This window comes from Myotis daubentonii, chromosome 1 (assembly GCF_963259705.1).
Source record: "Myotis daubentonii chromosome 1, mMyoDau2.1, whole genome shotgun sequence".
NCBI classification, from domain to species: domain Eukaryota; kingdom Metazoa; phylum Chordata; class Mammalia; order Chiroptera; family Vespertilionidae; genus Myotis; species Myotis daubentonii.
This window is the reverse complement of record NC_081840.1, coordinates 39,483,809-39,496,873: the sequence shown is the minus strand read 5'-3', so window position 1 is coordinate 39,496,873 and position 13,065 is coordinate 39,483,809. Positions and strand designations below refer to the sequence as shown.

General features: G+C 41.3%; 1 protein-coding gene across 3 annotated transcripts in view; it reads right to left on the bottom strand.

Moving 5' to 3' along the window:
* The window catches only part of TXNDC16 (thioredoxin domain containing 16), a 102,016-nt gene that overhangs the window by 73,205 nt on the left and 15,746 nt on the right, over positions 1-13,065 (bottom strand). For all 3 annotated transcript variants that reach the window (XM_059695899.1, XM_059695907.1, XM_059695916.1), the window contains exons 5-6: positions 12,710-12,783; positions 11,620-11,694 (exon numbers count right to left, since the gene is read on the bottom strand). In XM_059695899.1, coding sequence (XP_059551882.1) covers positions 11,620-11,694; positions 12,710-12,783 — 149 coding nt within the window. The remainder of the gene's footprint in view (positions 1-11,619; positions 11,695-12,709; positions 12,784-13,065) is intronic.

The window sequence follows — 13,065 nt, the reverse complement described above, 5'->3', positions numbered from 1 at the left end:
GGAAAAATTCTTCAGTTTAAGGCTAGTAGGCTGTGATTTCATAAATTTAAGAAGTGCTTATTTCTAGATTAAGCAGTACATTAGACATGTACTGTATATAAAAATGTTAAAATAGGGAATCTTTTGGAGGTCTGGAACATATTAATTCAATTTACATTATTTCTAATGGGGAAAAATGATTCTGTTTTAGAACAAATCGCTTCTTGAACAGCCTTCCAGAATGAATTAGTTTGAAAACTGAAGGTCCATGACTGTATTATAGTAAACATCTTTCCCAAGTTCCCTACTGCAGGGCATGGCAACATGACCCATAATCACTTGCCTGACATTTTGGAGGAGCTAGTGATATAAAGAATCAGGACACTGTATAAGTATTTGATGGAGCAGTAGTGCAACAGTCAGCTTCAAAGGCAGCACTGAGAACAGTGCTGATGACAGCCCCAGAACACTCAACAGTAATGCCACAGTCCCCTCCACTCTAGTTCCCTGTCATGATCTTGACTTTAATTCAGAGCCGTATACTAGTAAACTGAGTCCAGTTCTCCAGCTCTCCGAGCGAGTCAGAGATTTCTTATATCTGCTCCAAATCCTTTCTGCTTAAGCCAGTCAGACCCAGATTCTGGGGTTTATAACTAAGAGCACTCAGCAATGCGCTGTGTTTTGTTTCATTTTCATGGTAATCATCTGAGATCAGTACTATCATTAATTCCATTTTACAGATAAGGCCATGAGGCTTAGAGAGGTCACCTTGCCTCATGTCCAAAAGCTCATTAAGTGGTCATTATTCATGAAGTAATAAAAAACAAAACTAATGGTACTCATAATCTAATGATCTCTATGACTTCCCCCAATGGCTTCCTAACTTTATCCTATATAATAAAAAGAAAATATACAAATCGACCGTCACTCCATCACGAAGATGGCGGCGCGCACAGCAGAGGCAGGGGTTTCTGTAACACAAGATGGCTGCACCCACAGCGGAGGCCAAGTTCCCGTAACAAGCCTTAACAAGCAATCATCAGGGACCTGAGGCTGCGTCCCCCACCCCCACCCCCATGGGGCTTGACGGGGGACCTGAGGCTGTGGCCCCCTCCCGGCGCCAGGCTGGGGGACCTGAGGCTGAGCCCCCAGCATGGTGGGGCTTGACAGGGGATCTCAGACTGTGCCCCTGGCCCAGCAGGGCTTGATGGGGGACCTCAAACCATGCCCCCTCCTCCTGCTCAGTGGGGCTTGATAGGGGATCTCAGGCCATGTCCACCACCTGGCGGGGCTTGACATGGGACCTCAAGGTGTTCCCCCTGCCCCGGCACCAGGCCTCAGGCCATGCCCCCTGACCCAGGCTAGGGGACTTCAGGCTGCGCCCACCCCTCCCAACCCTTGCTCCAGCCAGGGAACCTCAGGTCGTGCCCCACACCCAGCGGGGCTTGCCGGGGGACCTCAGGCCATGCCCCCCACCTGGTGGGGCTTGACAAGGGACCTCAAGCCATGCATCCCGCTGGCCGGGTCTAAATCTAGCCCAATGGGGATGGGGCCGGCTAAGTCTGGGTCTCATGTGATTTCAATGCACACATGGGTGGGCAGGGACCCGTGGTGTGCCCCAAACTCTGACAGGAGGAAGATTTTCATATACATTTTACTAATTTTCTTTCATCTCTGACACTTATATTATAGAGAAAGGGCAAACAGCAATATTAAAATACTTCCTCTAATTAATCCCCTTTTAATGTGCACGAATTTTGTGCATCGGGCCACTAGTTTTTTAATATTAACTTCCAGAACATGGGCATACCTAGGAAACTCTAGGACCCATTCCACAAGCCTGTACTCCTTCACTTCAGTTGCAAAGAGGAGAAATACTAACACAGGGTTAAAGGAAAAGCCTGTCTTGGGATTTTCTTGCTCTAATGACTCAGTAAAACAGCCTGGGGCTATGCTGACATGGGAGCTCTTCCTGCCCCAGAAAGGCCTTCTTGTTCCTTGACATGCTTTTCCTGAGACTCTCCTATCACAACCATTAGATACATAAGAATTGAGTGTGTGTCAGAAAAAAAAAAAAAGGAAATAAAAAGTCTACCTGTCCCTCCTTTCAGAGTAGCAGGCTGCTCAGCCTTTTTTCAGAATTAAAAAAAAAAAATTTCATATTATATTTCTATCATTATTCAAATTCTAAAAAAAACCAACAACACACACAATAAAAAGGAAATGTTCCTTTCTATTTGCCATAGCAAAACCCCTGGGGGGCAGGGGGAGGAGATGGGAGTCACAGAGAGAGAGAAACAAATTACTTTTATCTAAATTAACTATATTGTGACTGGCCAGATCCATGTATAAAATAAAATATCCCAAAGTATTTTATTAATAAGCATTTTCTAAATTAATGCAGTTGAAAAAACAAACAGGTAGGAGTCACCTCTGCAATATGAATTAAGAGTACAAGTAATAACAAAGTCCACAAACACCAGTCTTTGTCTTTTTGTCATACATTATACTGTACTAGAGGCCCAGTGCACGAAATTTGCACAAGAGTAGGCCTTCCTTCCCCCGTTGTCGGCACCGGCTTCACTCTGGCACCGGGACCTGGGCTTCCCTCCGGCTGCCGGTAGGTAGGCACCTCGGACCAGGGATTCCCTCGTAGCCCTGGCTTCGTCTGGAAGGTCGTCCGGAAGGACGTCTGGTCTAATTAGCATATTACACTTTTATTATTATAGATATTATCCTACTCACTTCTTATAAACAATCTTATGAGCTTATAACACAAGACTTCCACTCCTCCCATTTCTTTTTGTTTAATATGTCTTTTACTGATTTTAGAGAGAAAGGAAAGGAAAAGGGAGAGAGAGAGAAACGATGGGCTGCCTTCTACTTGCCCCCTTCTAGGGATTGAGCCCGCAACCTGGGCCTGTGCCCTGACTTGGAATGAAATGGAGGTCTCTAGGTTCATGGGAAAATGCTCAACAAACTGAGCAACACCAGCCAGGGCTCTGCTCCTACCATTTCTAACAACAGGAAAGTGAAGCTTCCAAAATCATGCATCACCAACCAATCTAATATTTTTTGAGCATCTAACGTATGTCATTCATGGTGCTATGCGCTGGTAGAAAGAATCTATATAAAAGGGCACAATTTGCAGATATAACCATTACTACCAATTAACATAGAGCTGTGAGGAATTTAAATCCAAGACAAGTGGTTTCTTATTACAATTTCCCAGTAAAAAGTATATCATTATCAAACAGGAACCCACCTGACAATACTGTGTAGGAATAAGCCTGATACAGATAAAGTAATGAACAACAGCACAAAAACTATTAAAGGACCAGTATGAGCACAGTTCAGGAGTTTTAGAAGAAGACAACTCTAAGAATAGCTTTTCCCAGAGGTTGTACAGTAACCTTTAGACTCAATACCCAGACTCGGCAATAATGTGTTAAAGAATAAAATATTAGTAGAAATATGATAGTTGAAAGTAACTCCTATAATATTTGAGCAGTATGCTAATTTAAAGGAAAATAAACCTTCCATTTTCTGAAAAAAATATTGTCCCAAGAATATCAAGTACCGCATCTTAATGAAGAGTTAATGAGATTTCATTGTTTCTTACAGTACTAGATAACCTTTCCTTTTTGTATCAAGGGATGCCTTTCAGGAGTCAACAATGACTAGAAGAATGGCCTTTCTTTGCAACTGCTGCCTCATGGCAACTATCACAGCATGAACTCACTTCTGACAGCACTGTGTGTGACAGGAGCCAGCACTGTATGTGACCAGAACCATAGGTGGATATCTGAATTTGGGTTGCCCTTTTTTTTTTTTTTTTATTGCAAATGAGATTCTGCATTTATACAGAAAAAAAGCAACTAACATTTGTAGAGCACCGGCTAAAATCCACAATGTATTTTCACATGCATCACCTTATTTGATCTTCACAATAATCACATGGGCAGCAATTATAACATTTAGAAATGAGGAAAACTAGAAATCAGAAGAGAAATCAGATCACATGAAGGGAGATGAAAGATGAGGGGCCTCAAATCCTCAGTAAATCCTGACTTCATGTATCATACAAGCTTCCAATCCACATTTGAGATTATAGTGACTTAGCCTCATATACCTCTAACTGACTTGCCTCAGACTGGTTAGACATATGGTATTCAACAAATAAAGACTACTTGCTACTTTAACTTTCTTTGTCTAAATATTACCTCCTTAATTCATCTAAACTGGAAGTAGAATTTTCCTCACATAGTTATCAAACCACTCAATTCCACCAGTTTTAACTATGCAAATTTTAAAAAACAGAGCTAAGAATTTTTAAAGTATAAATTCAAATTCTTATTTTAGGAGAAACCAAGATGGCGGCATAGGTAAACACCTGAAATTGCTGCCTAGCACAACCACTTCAAAAATACAACTAAAGACAAAACAGACATCACCCAGAACCACAGGAAGGCTGGCTGAGTGGAAATTCTACAACAAGAAGGAAAGAGAAAAGCACACTGAGACTCAGGAGGTGCAGAAGTAAAGTGCAGAGGTACGGAGGCATGCACGCAGAAAGGGCTGGCAACGGAGGAGGCCGGTGTCTTTTTCAATTGGGAGGGAGTCTCAAGCTCCCGACGGACCTGACTCCAGTTCCAGGCGAGTCTCTGGAGACCCAGACTCATACGGGGAGAAACTGGACTGTCTGGCAGCGGGCGGAACTCGAGGGCAGCTTTCTCAGAAGTGCTTGCAGCAATTACTGCGGGATACTGAGACCGGGGCCTCTTAGGGCAGATATGAGGACCAGCCATAGCTGTTTGCTCCGCCATGTTGATTCCCTGAGACCCCGCCACACCCAAGCTGCGAGCAGAGGCTTTTGCATATGAATAGGCTGGCCCTTTGAGATCTAAAATTACCTAACAAACTGCAGCTGGGTCAGAGAGAACCAGAACATCCAAAAGAAGGCTCAAGGCCCCACAGCAGCTTGCGTTGCTTCACAGCTGGGCCTCATCTGGGCATCTCCAAACCCCAAACAAGGAAGAGGAATCTGCAGATCTCTCCATAGCTCCTGCTGGGTAACCTCAGGCAGAGGCTAAATTAGCACCTCCTTAGAGATCCAAGAGCCTATGTACCTACTGGTCAGAGTGGGACCATCCAGATTACAACTCCTCAGATCCATAAGGGACACACTCAGGGGGCAGACTCAGTGAGCACCAAAGCCCCACTGAAGCAAGTCTTGCCCCTGAAGGGTGTCTTCAGCACAGAAGTTCTCCCACTGTAGACACAGCTGATTCTCACAGACAATTGGCCTGGAGGTCAATTCCTACCAGTGATATCAACAACAATCCAGGCTTAACTACAACAAGACTGTGCACACAGCCCACAAAGGGGTGCACCAAGAGTGTCCACCTCAGGTAATTGGGGAGGCTGACCCACTGGGCCCTATAGGACACCTAACACACAAAACCACTCTACCAACACAGGGAAGCATAAAAAATGTGGAGACAAAGAAACAGGTCACAAATGACAGAAATGGAGGAAAGCAAACTACTGGATATAGAGTTCAAAACCACACTTATAAGGTTTTTCAAGAATTTTCTAGAAACCACTGATAAATTTAGTGAGACCCTCGAGGATATGAAAAAGGACCAACTAGAAATTAAGCATACACTGACTGAAATAAAGAATAATATACAGAGATCCAACAGCAGACAAGAGGATCCCAAGAATCAAGTCAAAGATTTGAAATACAAAGAAGCAAAAAACACCCAACCGGAAAAGCAAAAAGAAAAAGGAATCCAAAAATATCAAGATAGTGTAAGGAGCCTCTGGGACGACTTCAAACGTACCAACATCAGAATTATAGGGGTGCCAGAAGATGAGAGAGAGCAAGATATTTGAAGAAATAATGACAACCTATTTGAAGAAATAATGACAGAAAACTTCCCCTACCTGATGAAAAAAATAGACTTACAAGCCCAGGAAGCGCAGAGAACCCCAAACAAAAGGAATCCAAAGAGGACCACACCAAGACACATCATAATTAAAATGCCAAGAGCAAAAGAAAAAGAGAGAATCTTAAAAGCAGCAAGAGAAAAAAAGTCAGTTACTTACAAGGGAATACCCATACAACTGTCAGCTGATTTCTCAACAGAAACTATGCAGGCCAGAAGGGAGTGGCAAGAAATATTCAAAGTGATGAATAGCAAGAACCTACAACCAAGATTACTTTATCCAGCAAAGCTATCAGTCAGAATTGAAGGTCAGATAAAAAGCTTCACTAATAAGAAAAAGCTAAAGGAGTTCATCACCACGAAACCAGTATTATATGAAATGCTGAAAGGTATTCTTTAAGAAGAGGAAGAAGAAGAAAAAAGGTAAAGATAAAAATTATGAACAACAATTACATATCTATCAACAAGTGAATCTAAAAATCAAGTGAATAAAAAATCTGATGAATAAACTGGTGAATATAATAGAATCAGGGGCATAGAAAGGGAGTAGACTAACAATTCTCGGGGGAGAAAAGGGTGTGGGGGTGCGTGAAGAGACTGGACAAAAATCGTAAACCTGTGGATGAGGACAGTGGGGGTGGGTAAGGGCAGAGGATGGGGTGGGAACTGGGTGGAGGGGAGTTATGTTATGACGGGAAAAACGAGGAACAACTGTAATAATCTGAACAATAAAGATTTATTTAAAAAAAAAACACAAATTCTTATTTTAATTTAAATTCCATTTATTTTTCAAATTGGTAACACCTTTATATGGTTCAAACCACAAAATATACCAAAAAAGCTGATAAGTTAAGCCCTGGCCAGTGTGGCTCAGTTGGTTGGGCTTCGTCCTGCACACCAAAAGGTCATGCCCAGGTTGTGGGCTTAATCCCCAGTGGGAAGCGTGCAGGAGGCAGTCAATCAATGTTTTACTCTCACATCCCTGTTTCTCTCTCTCTCTCTCTCCCTTCCTCTCTTTCTAAAAATCAATTTTAAAATATTTATTTTTAAAAGCTGATGAGTTAAGAATCTACCTGCAACTCCTTCCCCCATCCCAACTTCCCCATTCCATTCCTGTAAATCAATATCATGTTTCTTGTAAAACTCTGAAGACAATCTTCCCTGGATTTCTCAATGTTCTCTATTAGAAGGCAGTCTTCCCTGTATTTCTGTGTTCCCATACAATCTAAACCTCCTCAACATGAAAACTGGTATCTCACAAAGATGGACAATGACTTCTTTTCACATTATAGAAGTATCACATGATCTCACTTATATGTGGAATCTAATGAACAAATAAACTGACAAACAAAATAGATCCAGAGGCATGGAAGCATGCAACAGAAACTCAGAGGGAAGGGCGGGAGAGAGATTAACCAAAGAATTTATATGCATATATGCATAATCCAAGGACACAGACAATAGTGCAGTGAAGGCCTGTGGGGAGGGCGGGTGGGTGGGCGGGAGTGGGGTGGAAAGGGTCAATGGGAGGGGAAAAGGGGACATCTGTAATACTTTCAACAATAAAGATAAAAAAATTTTTTTAAAGCTAAGTAAATAAGTAAATAAATAAAGTTATTTGTCTCCTTTTCTCTGGAGTCATTCAAAGTATAATAAAACCTTTCTTATCTTCCCCAGAGACATAGGCTTATAATATTGAAGGGTTCAGACCTTCCTGGGCTGTCTCACCAGAGAATTTGTTTACATCCCAGAGAAAAAGATAAATACTCTGTCTCTCCAGAGTAAATGTGCCAGCTCCTGGCAATTCATAATTTCTGAGTTCTTTTTCTCCAAAGTTCGCTATAAGTACAGGTATAAGCATATGGCTCTCACCCTTTTGCTCTGTGCAGAACTGGAAATAGGGACCTAGTATACCAAGTTACCCTGGCCACTGGCTGTGTAGTCTGATTTCTGATTCAGAGACCTGGTGTTTCTGCAAGTATCTATGCAGGTTGGGTAACATCTGAGACCCTTCAGAGTGTTGGACTTATCCCTTTCTTACATACATGGTACCCTGCTATACTCTAAACCAGTGGTTCTCAACCTTCCTAATGCCGCAACCCTTTAATACAGTTCCTCATGTTGTGGTGACCCCCAACCATAAAATTATTTTCGTTGCTACTTCATAACTGTAATTTTGCTACTGTTAGGTATCACAATGTAAATATCTGATATGCAGGATGTATTTTCAGGCGTCGCGACCCACAGGTTGAGAACCACTGAAACACTTGATTTATTCACTTACTGTATTCTGAAAAATCAATGTGAGAAAATTTTAATAGACCAGTTAGTACATTTTAATCAATGATATTTTAGGAATAAAAAATTGCCCATAATGATCCAAAATATATATAATTCCTTAAAAATTTAGTGTAAAGATTACCTTAAGTTTATACTTATTTTTCTGTTATCAGAGTTTACTAACTTAATTTTTCTCCAATTGCATTTTTGTATATTCTGAGAATAAGAAATTATCTTAAACCTGATCTTTCCAGTTGACAAAGAAGCAAATTTCAAGTATAATTGTGGATCACTGAGACCAATTGTGGTCTCAATCAAAGCATTCTACATAAAGAACAAATTTAAATGGCAAGGCAAGTAAAGCAATATATTCTAAATGTAAGCTTTCAGTTCAGATACAAGTGTTCTGAAAAATATACTAGTAAATAAAAATGAGGCTACTGCCTCTTTGGAATACTACTTGGCATTTATCCCACCCTCCCCCTTAAGTTTCTTCTTCTCCTAAGTGTTGGTATTGTCCTAGAACCCTGGATGACTTATATGTTAACAACACTTAGGTCTGTACTTCCCAGGGGCTCAAGTTCCTACAGCTATATACATGAGACTCAGTTATGATGGGCATTTGTCTTGTTAAATTAGATTATCTTCTGAAAATTTGCTCTTCCTTGCCTACTCAGATGGTGGTCAGATTAGATTTATAGTAGAATGAGCTGGAAAAAAAGAGATCAGGGACTAAAGTTTGTCATTTTGCTGATTACCAAATTAACTATCACCAAGTCCCCTTAACTTCACCTCCTAAGCATTAAAAAGAAAATCTCCTCTTTGCTCTCTCTACTCCACTCCCTAGATTGTACAAAGGCCACACAAAGGTTTCTCCATGTACTTGGACCCCTACGAAGCTGTCACATTCACTAGAAAGAGCACTCCAGTACTAATTTAATCACATCACCTGCCTTCCTGCAGCCCTCCGTTGAGCAATCAGGAGCTGCTCAATTAGGACAGCAAGCCAAGCTAAAAGTAACAATCCAGCATTTATTCACTTACTGCGACAGTGCAAGCAAGAGGCAGAGGGAGGCACCAGCTCCAAAATGCTTCATTCCCTTCCCTACCATGGAACAGCCCCAAGCGAGAGGCAAGTGCTCAAAGCTCAGATGCAAGCTATCATCATATTCCAAGGAACACCAAACAGAAGGCTCCTGCCTCTTTATGGAATGGTGGGCTGGGGTGAAGGAAAGAGGGAAGGGCTAGGAGTGGGAAGGGAAAAGCAGACCTAAGAGGCTCTTATCAGAAGTACCTGGGAGGTGCCTCAGTTAAGGTCCCTGATGATGAAGCCTGGAATGGAGACAACTGGGCTAGGAATGTAGGTGTACACAAGAGTGTGTTTGGCCTAAGGGACTGCCTGGGATGGAGGAGGGGCCTGGGTCCTTGACCTCGATTTTCTCTAGAAAACTGCAATGCACGGAGCTGTGTGCCAGGTCTGGTGTGGACGGGGCACCTTCCCCCTCTGAGGCCTGCCAGGCAAAGCCTTGTAATTGCACATGGTGGGTCTGAAAGGTGACACAAGGATTCTGAGGTGGAGTTGGACTCCTCACCCTTCAGTGGCTTTCCAGAAGCCTAAACTTCTTCACATGTTAAACAAAAATCCCTTCATCTGATGTCGGGCCTACTTCTCTGCCCTCATCCCCTGCTTCACATTTGATACTCCAGTAAAACCTACGCTTTCTAAGCTATTCTTACCTCTATGCCTTTGCTCACACAGTTCCCACTATTTTCCCATCTTTCATTTCTTCACCAAGCAAACTCATGCTTTCAGACTCATCCCCAGTGCCACTTCCTTCAGGGAGGCTTCTTAGTAAAAATATCCACCCTCATTCTAGACAAAACTATTCCCTACCCTGTGGGTCCATAAGCCCCTCCCTATGCATACATACTAGTACTTCTATTTCACTTACCACATCATATTTTGTTTATATATATCTCTGCAACAAAATGCTAAACTACTAGAGAACAAAAGCCGCACCCTATTCTATTTTGAATCCCCAGTGTCTAACAGGTATTTGGCACATGGGAGAAACATGGGGAATAACCTCTGAGGAATTAGTGTTCTATACATCAGCATTAGCACAGCACAGGGAACAGGACACCCCCACAGGATTGCATGACATAAGCTCCACAGGCTAGCCAGTTCAGAGAACAGGGTCCCCAGCATGGACAGCCACTCCACATCTAAGGCCCAATTGTTGTCAAAATCTTCTGTTATCAGATTGTCCAAGGTGTACCTGCAGGATTTGCTGTCAAACTTATCACCAACAATATTATCTGCCCTTCTCCCATCCCTCAAAGAATCTTCCTTGTTTCTTCAACCTCATTTCTGGATCAAAGACAGTCATCAGGTATCTATTGTATTACAAATATCACATCTATTACTTGGCCATTTTGCTAAGCTTTTTATGACCCTCCCTCCTCAAGAGACCCCTTCTCTATCCTCTTCTAAGGCAGTCCACCAGCTATGTGGCATTCCTTCTTCAAAAGGCCATCTTTCATTCCTTATAATTGGCTGCTTAGCCTAGAGGCCTCAGGATCCTTGGTGGTTAGGATCCTTTCCAAATACCTTTCGATAATATATTATGAGTATTGGAACATTTAAAAGTATCCATCTGCAAAGTGATAAACACGACTTTTCACCCATATGTTTTAAGTTTCCTGTAATTTAACTTTCACCCATTATTTCTGGGAATCCAGTCAGACAAGAAAGGAACCAAGTGGAAGACAAAGACAGCCAATGTCAGCAAAGACCTTAGTTGGTAACAGGCCTACAACAAGGTTAAATTGGGAATGTTTATGTAAACTCATGTCCTTAACAAAGGAGAATACCAGACTTCATTCAGAGGTAAATTGCAGGTAGGCCTGAATCTCAGGCCTAAAGACTCCATGCCAGAGAAGTTAACTTAAATTCACTCTCTCTCTCTCAATAAACATTCAAGTATGGGCTGGGATTATTTGAACTCTTTCTGCATTTACTGAGCAGGCACAGAGCTACAGACTCAGGCTGGGTGAGAAGGATGCTAGACACTAAAAATACTACTGAGAATAGCAAACATGAGCTTCTTACCTGGTAAAATCCTCACTACTCAGGTAGAATCAAAAGCAAAAGCAATAGTATGACCCATGTAGTTGTGTTGTATCACCTCCAATTTTTATTCAGAGTACCTACATGTTTCTGTATTGTTTGACATTTAAGAAATTTTATATCCTCTATGTGGGAAGACAGTCCAGCAATTTATATGAAATTGATGCCTACCAATATAATGTTAAAACTGTAAAATATTTTAATGGATCATGGTTGTCTAAAATGAAATCACTAGATAACTAATAAATAAAGAAGTGAATGGGTAACCCTTTTACTTACAAGAGAACATGAGCAATGATGGCATTCTCGTCGAACAAGGTATCAGTAGGGAATTCTCTCAGTAATATGTTGCCTCTGTAAAAAGTTTGAAAAAGCATTACAGAAATAGTTCCTTGGCATTCCACTTACTTGTTTCTCTAATATACGACTGTAAATTCTTTAATGTTAGAGACTGTGTGTCTCATCTACTATGCACCTACCAAAGTGCTGGCCATAATATACACTCAAATATTTATTGAATATATACTAATAACTATGTCAACTTTGAAAAGCTTAGGCCCTGGGTTTAACAAAAAGACTGGGGAATAAACATGAGTCCAAACAGAGTTTCCTACCAACCTCCCTGTCATGTATATACAGATACCCCAAATTGGGCTGGGAAGGAGGCAAGTAGGAGAAAGAAGTGTCCTCAAGCAGTGGGTTCTTGAGGGGACAGATTCTCTCCCCATTTCCCAGGCCAAATCCCAAGGGTTTGAGGACAGAGTTCTGAGAAACCTCAGTTTAGCAGACCCAAGTGCAGAGGAATCTGTACCCTGGACACTGGCAGATCCCTCAAAAATAAAGTATGTACATTTATTTCAAAATATGGCCTGACCTATTTAAAACCCTAAGTTTTCTCCTTTTTAAAAATGTTTTTATTTATTTTAGAGAGAAAGAGGAAGAGAGAAGGAGAGAGAGAAACCCATTGGGTGCCTCTTACACACACCCTACTGGGGATGGAGCCCCAACCCAGGCATGTGCCCTGACCAGAATCAAAGTGCCCACCTCTTGGTGCACAGGAAAATACCCAAACAACTGAGCCACTCTGGCCAGGGCGAAACACTAAATTTTCTAAGTGCTTGCATGCCAGGCATTTGTAATAGAAGTTTACATAAGATTCTCATGTAAAACTAGGTATTATTCTCATTTTATAGATAAGGAAGCAGGTAACAAATCTATTACCTGGACTTTTTTGCTAAACTTCATATGACAGCCGCCCCCCCACCCCCATGGCATACAACTTTATTCTGGACTAGTGGTATTTTATGTACTTGAATATTCTAAAGGTATACTTTTATATTTGTCCATTGCACTCAAAATAATAGTTTACCTGAATAAATAAGCTTTCATCAAATCCTTTTCTTTTCCACAGTATCTTGATGTTTCTTCTTTGACACAATTAACCTTTAAAAGATAACATTTAAAGTTTAGAGTGTATCAAAAGGTAACAGTTTCTTGCTTAGGGAAACAAGAAAGAAAATGAAACATTACCGTTTATCTCCACATATTTTTTTTATTTTACTTTTCTTTCTGATTTGTGTCCCATAATTGCTCACATATTCAAGTGCTTGAGGTAACTCAGAAAGAGGAATGTTTCTATACCTAAGAGTTATATTTAATTATACCTAAGATTTTACATTTAATTCAGTCTTGTGGAGCAATCAGAAGGTAACCAGGCAGAAAGGG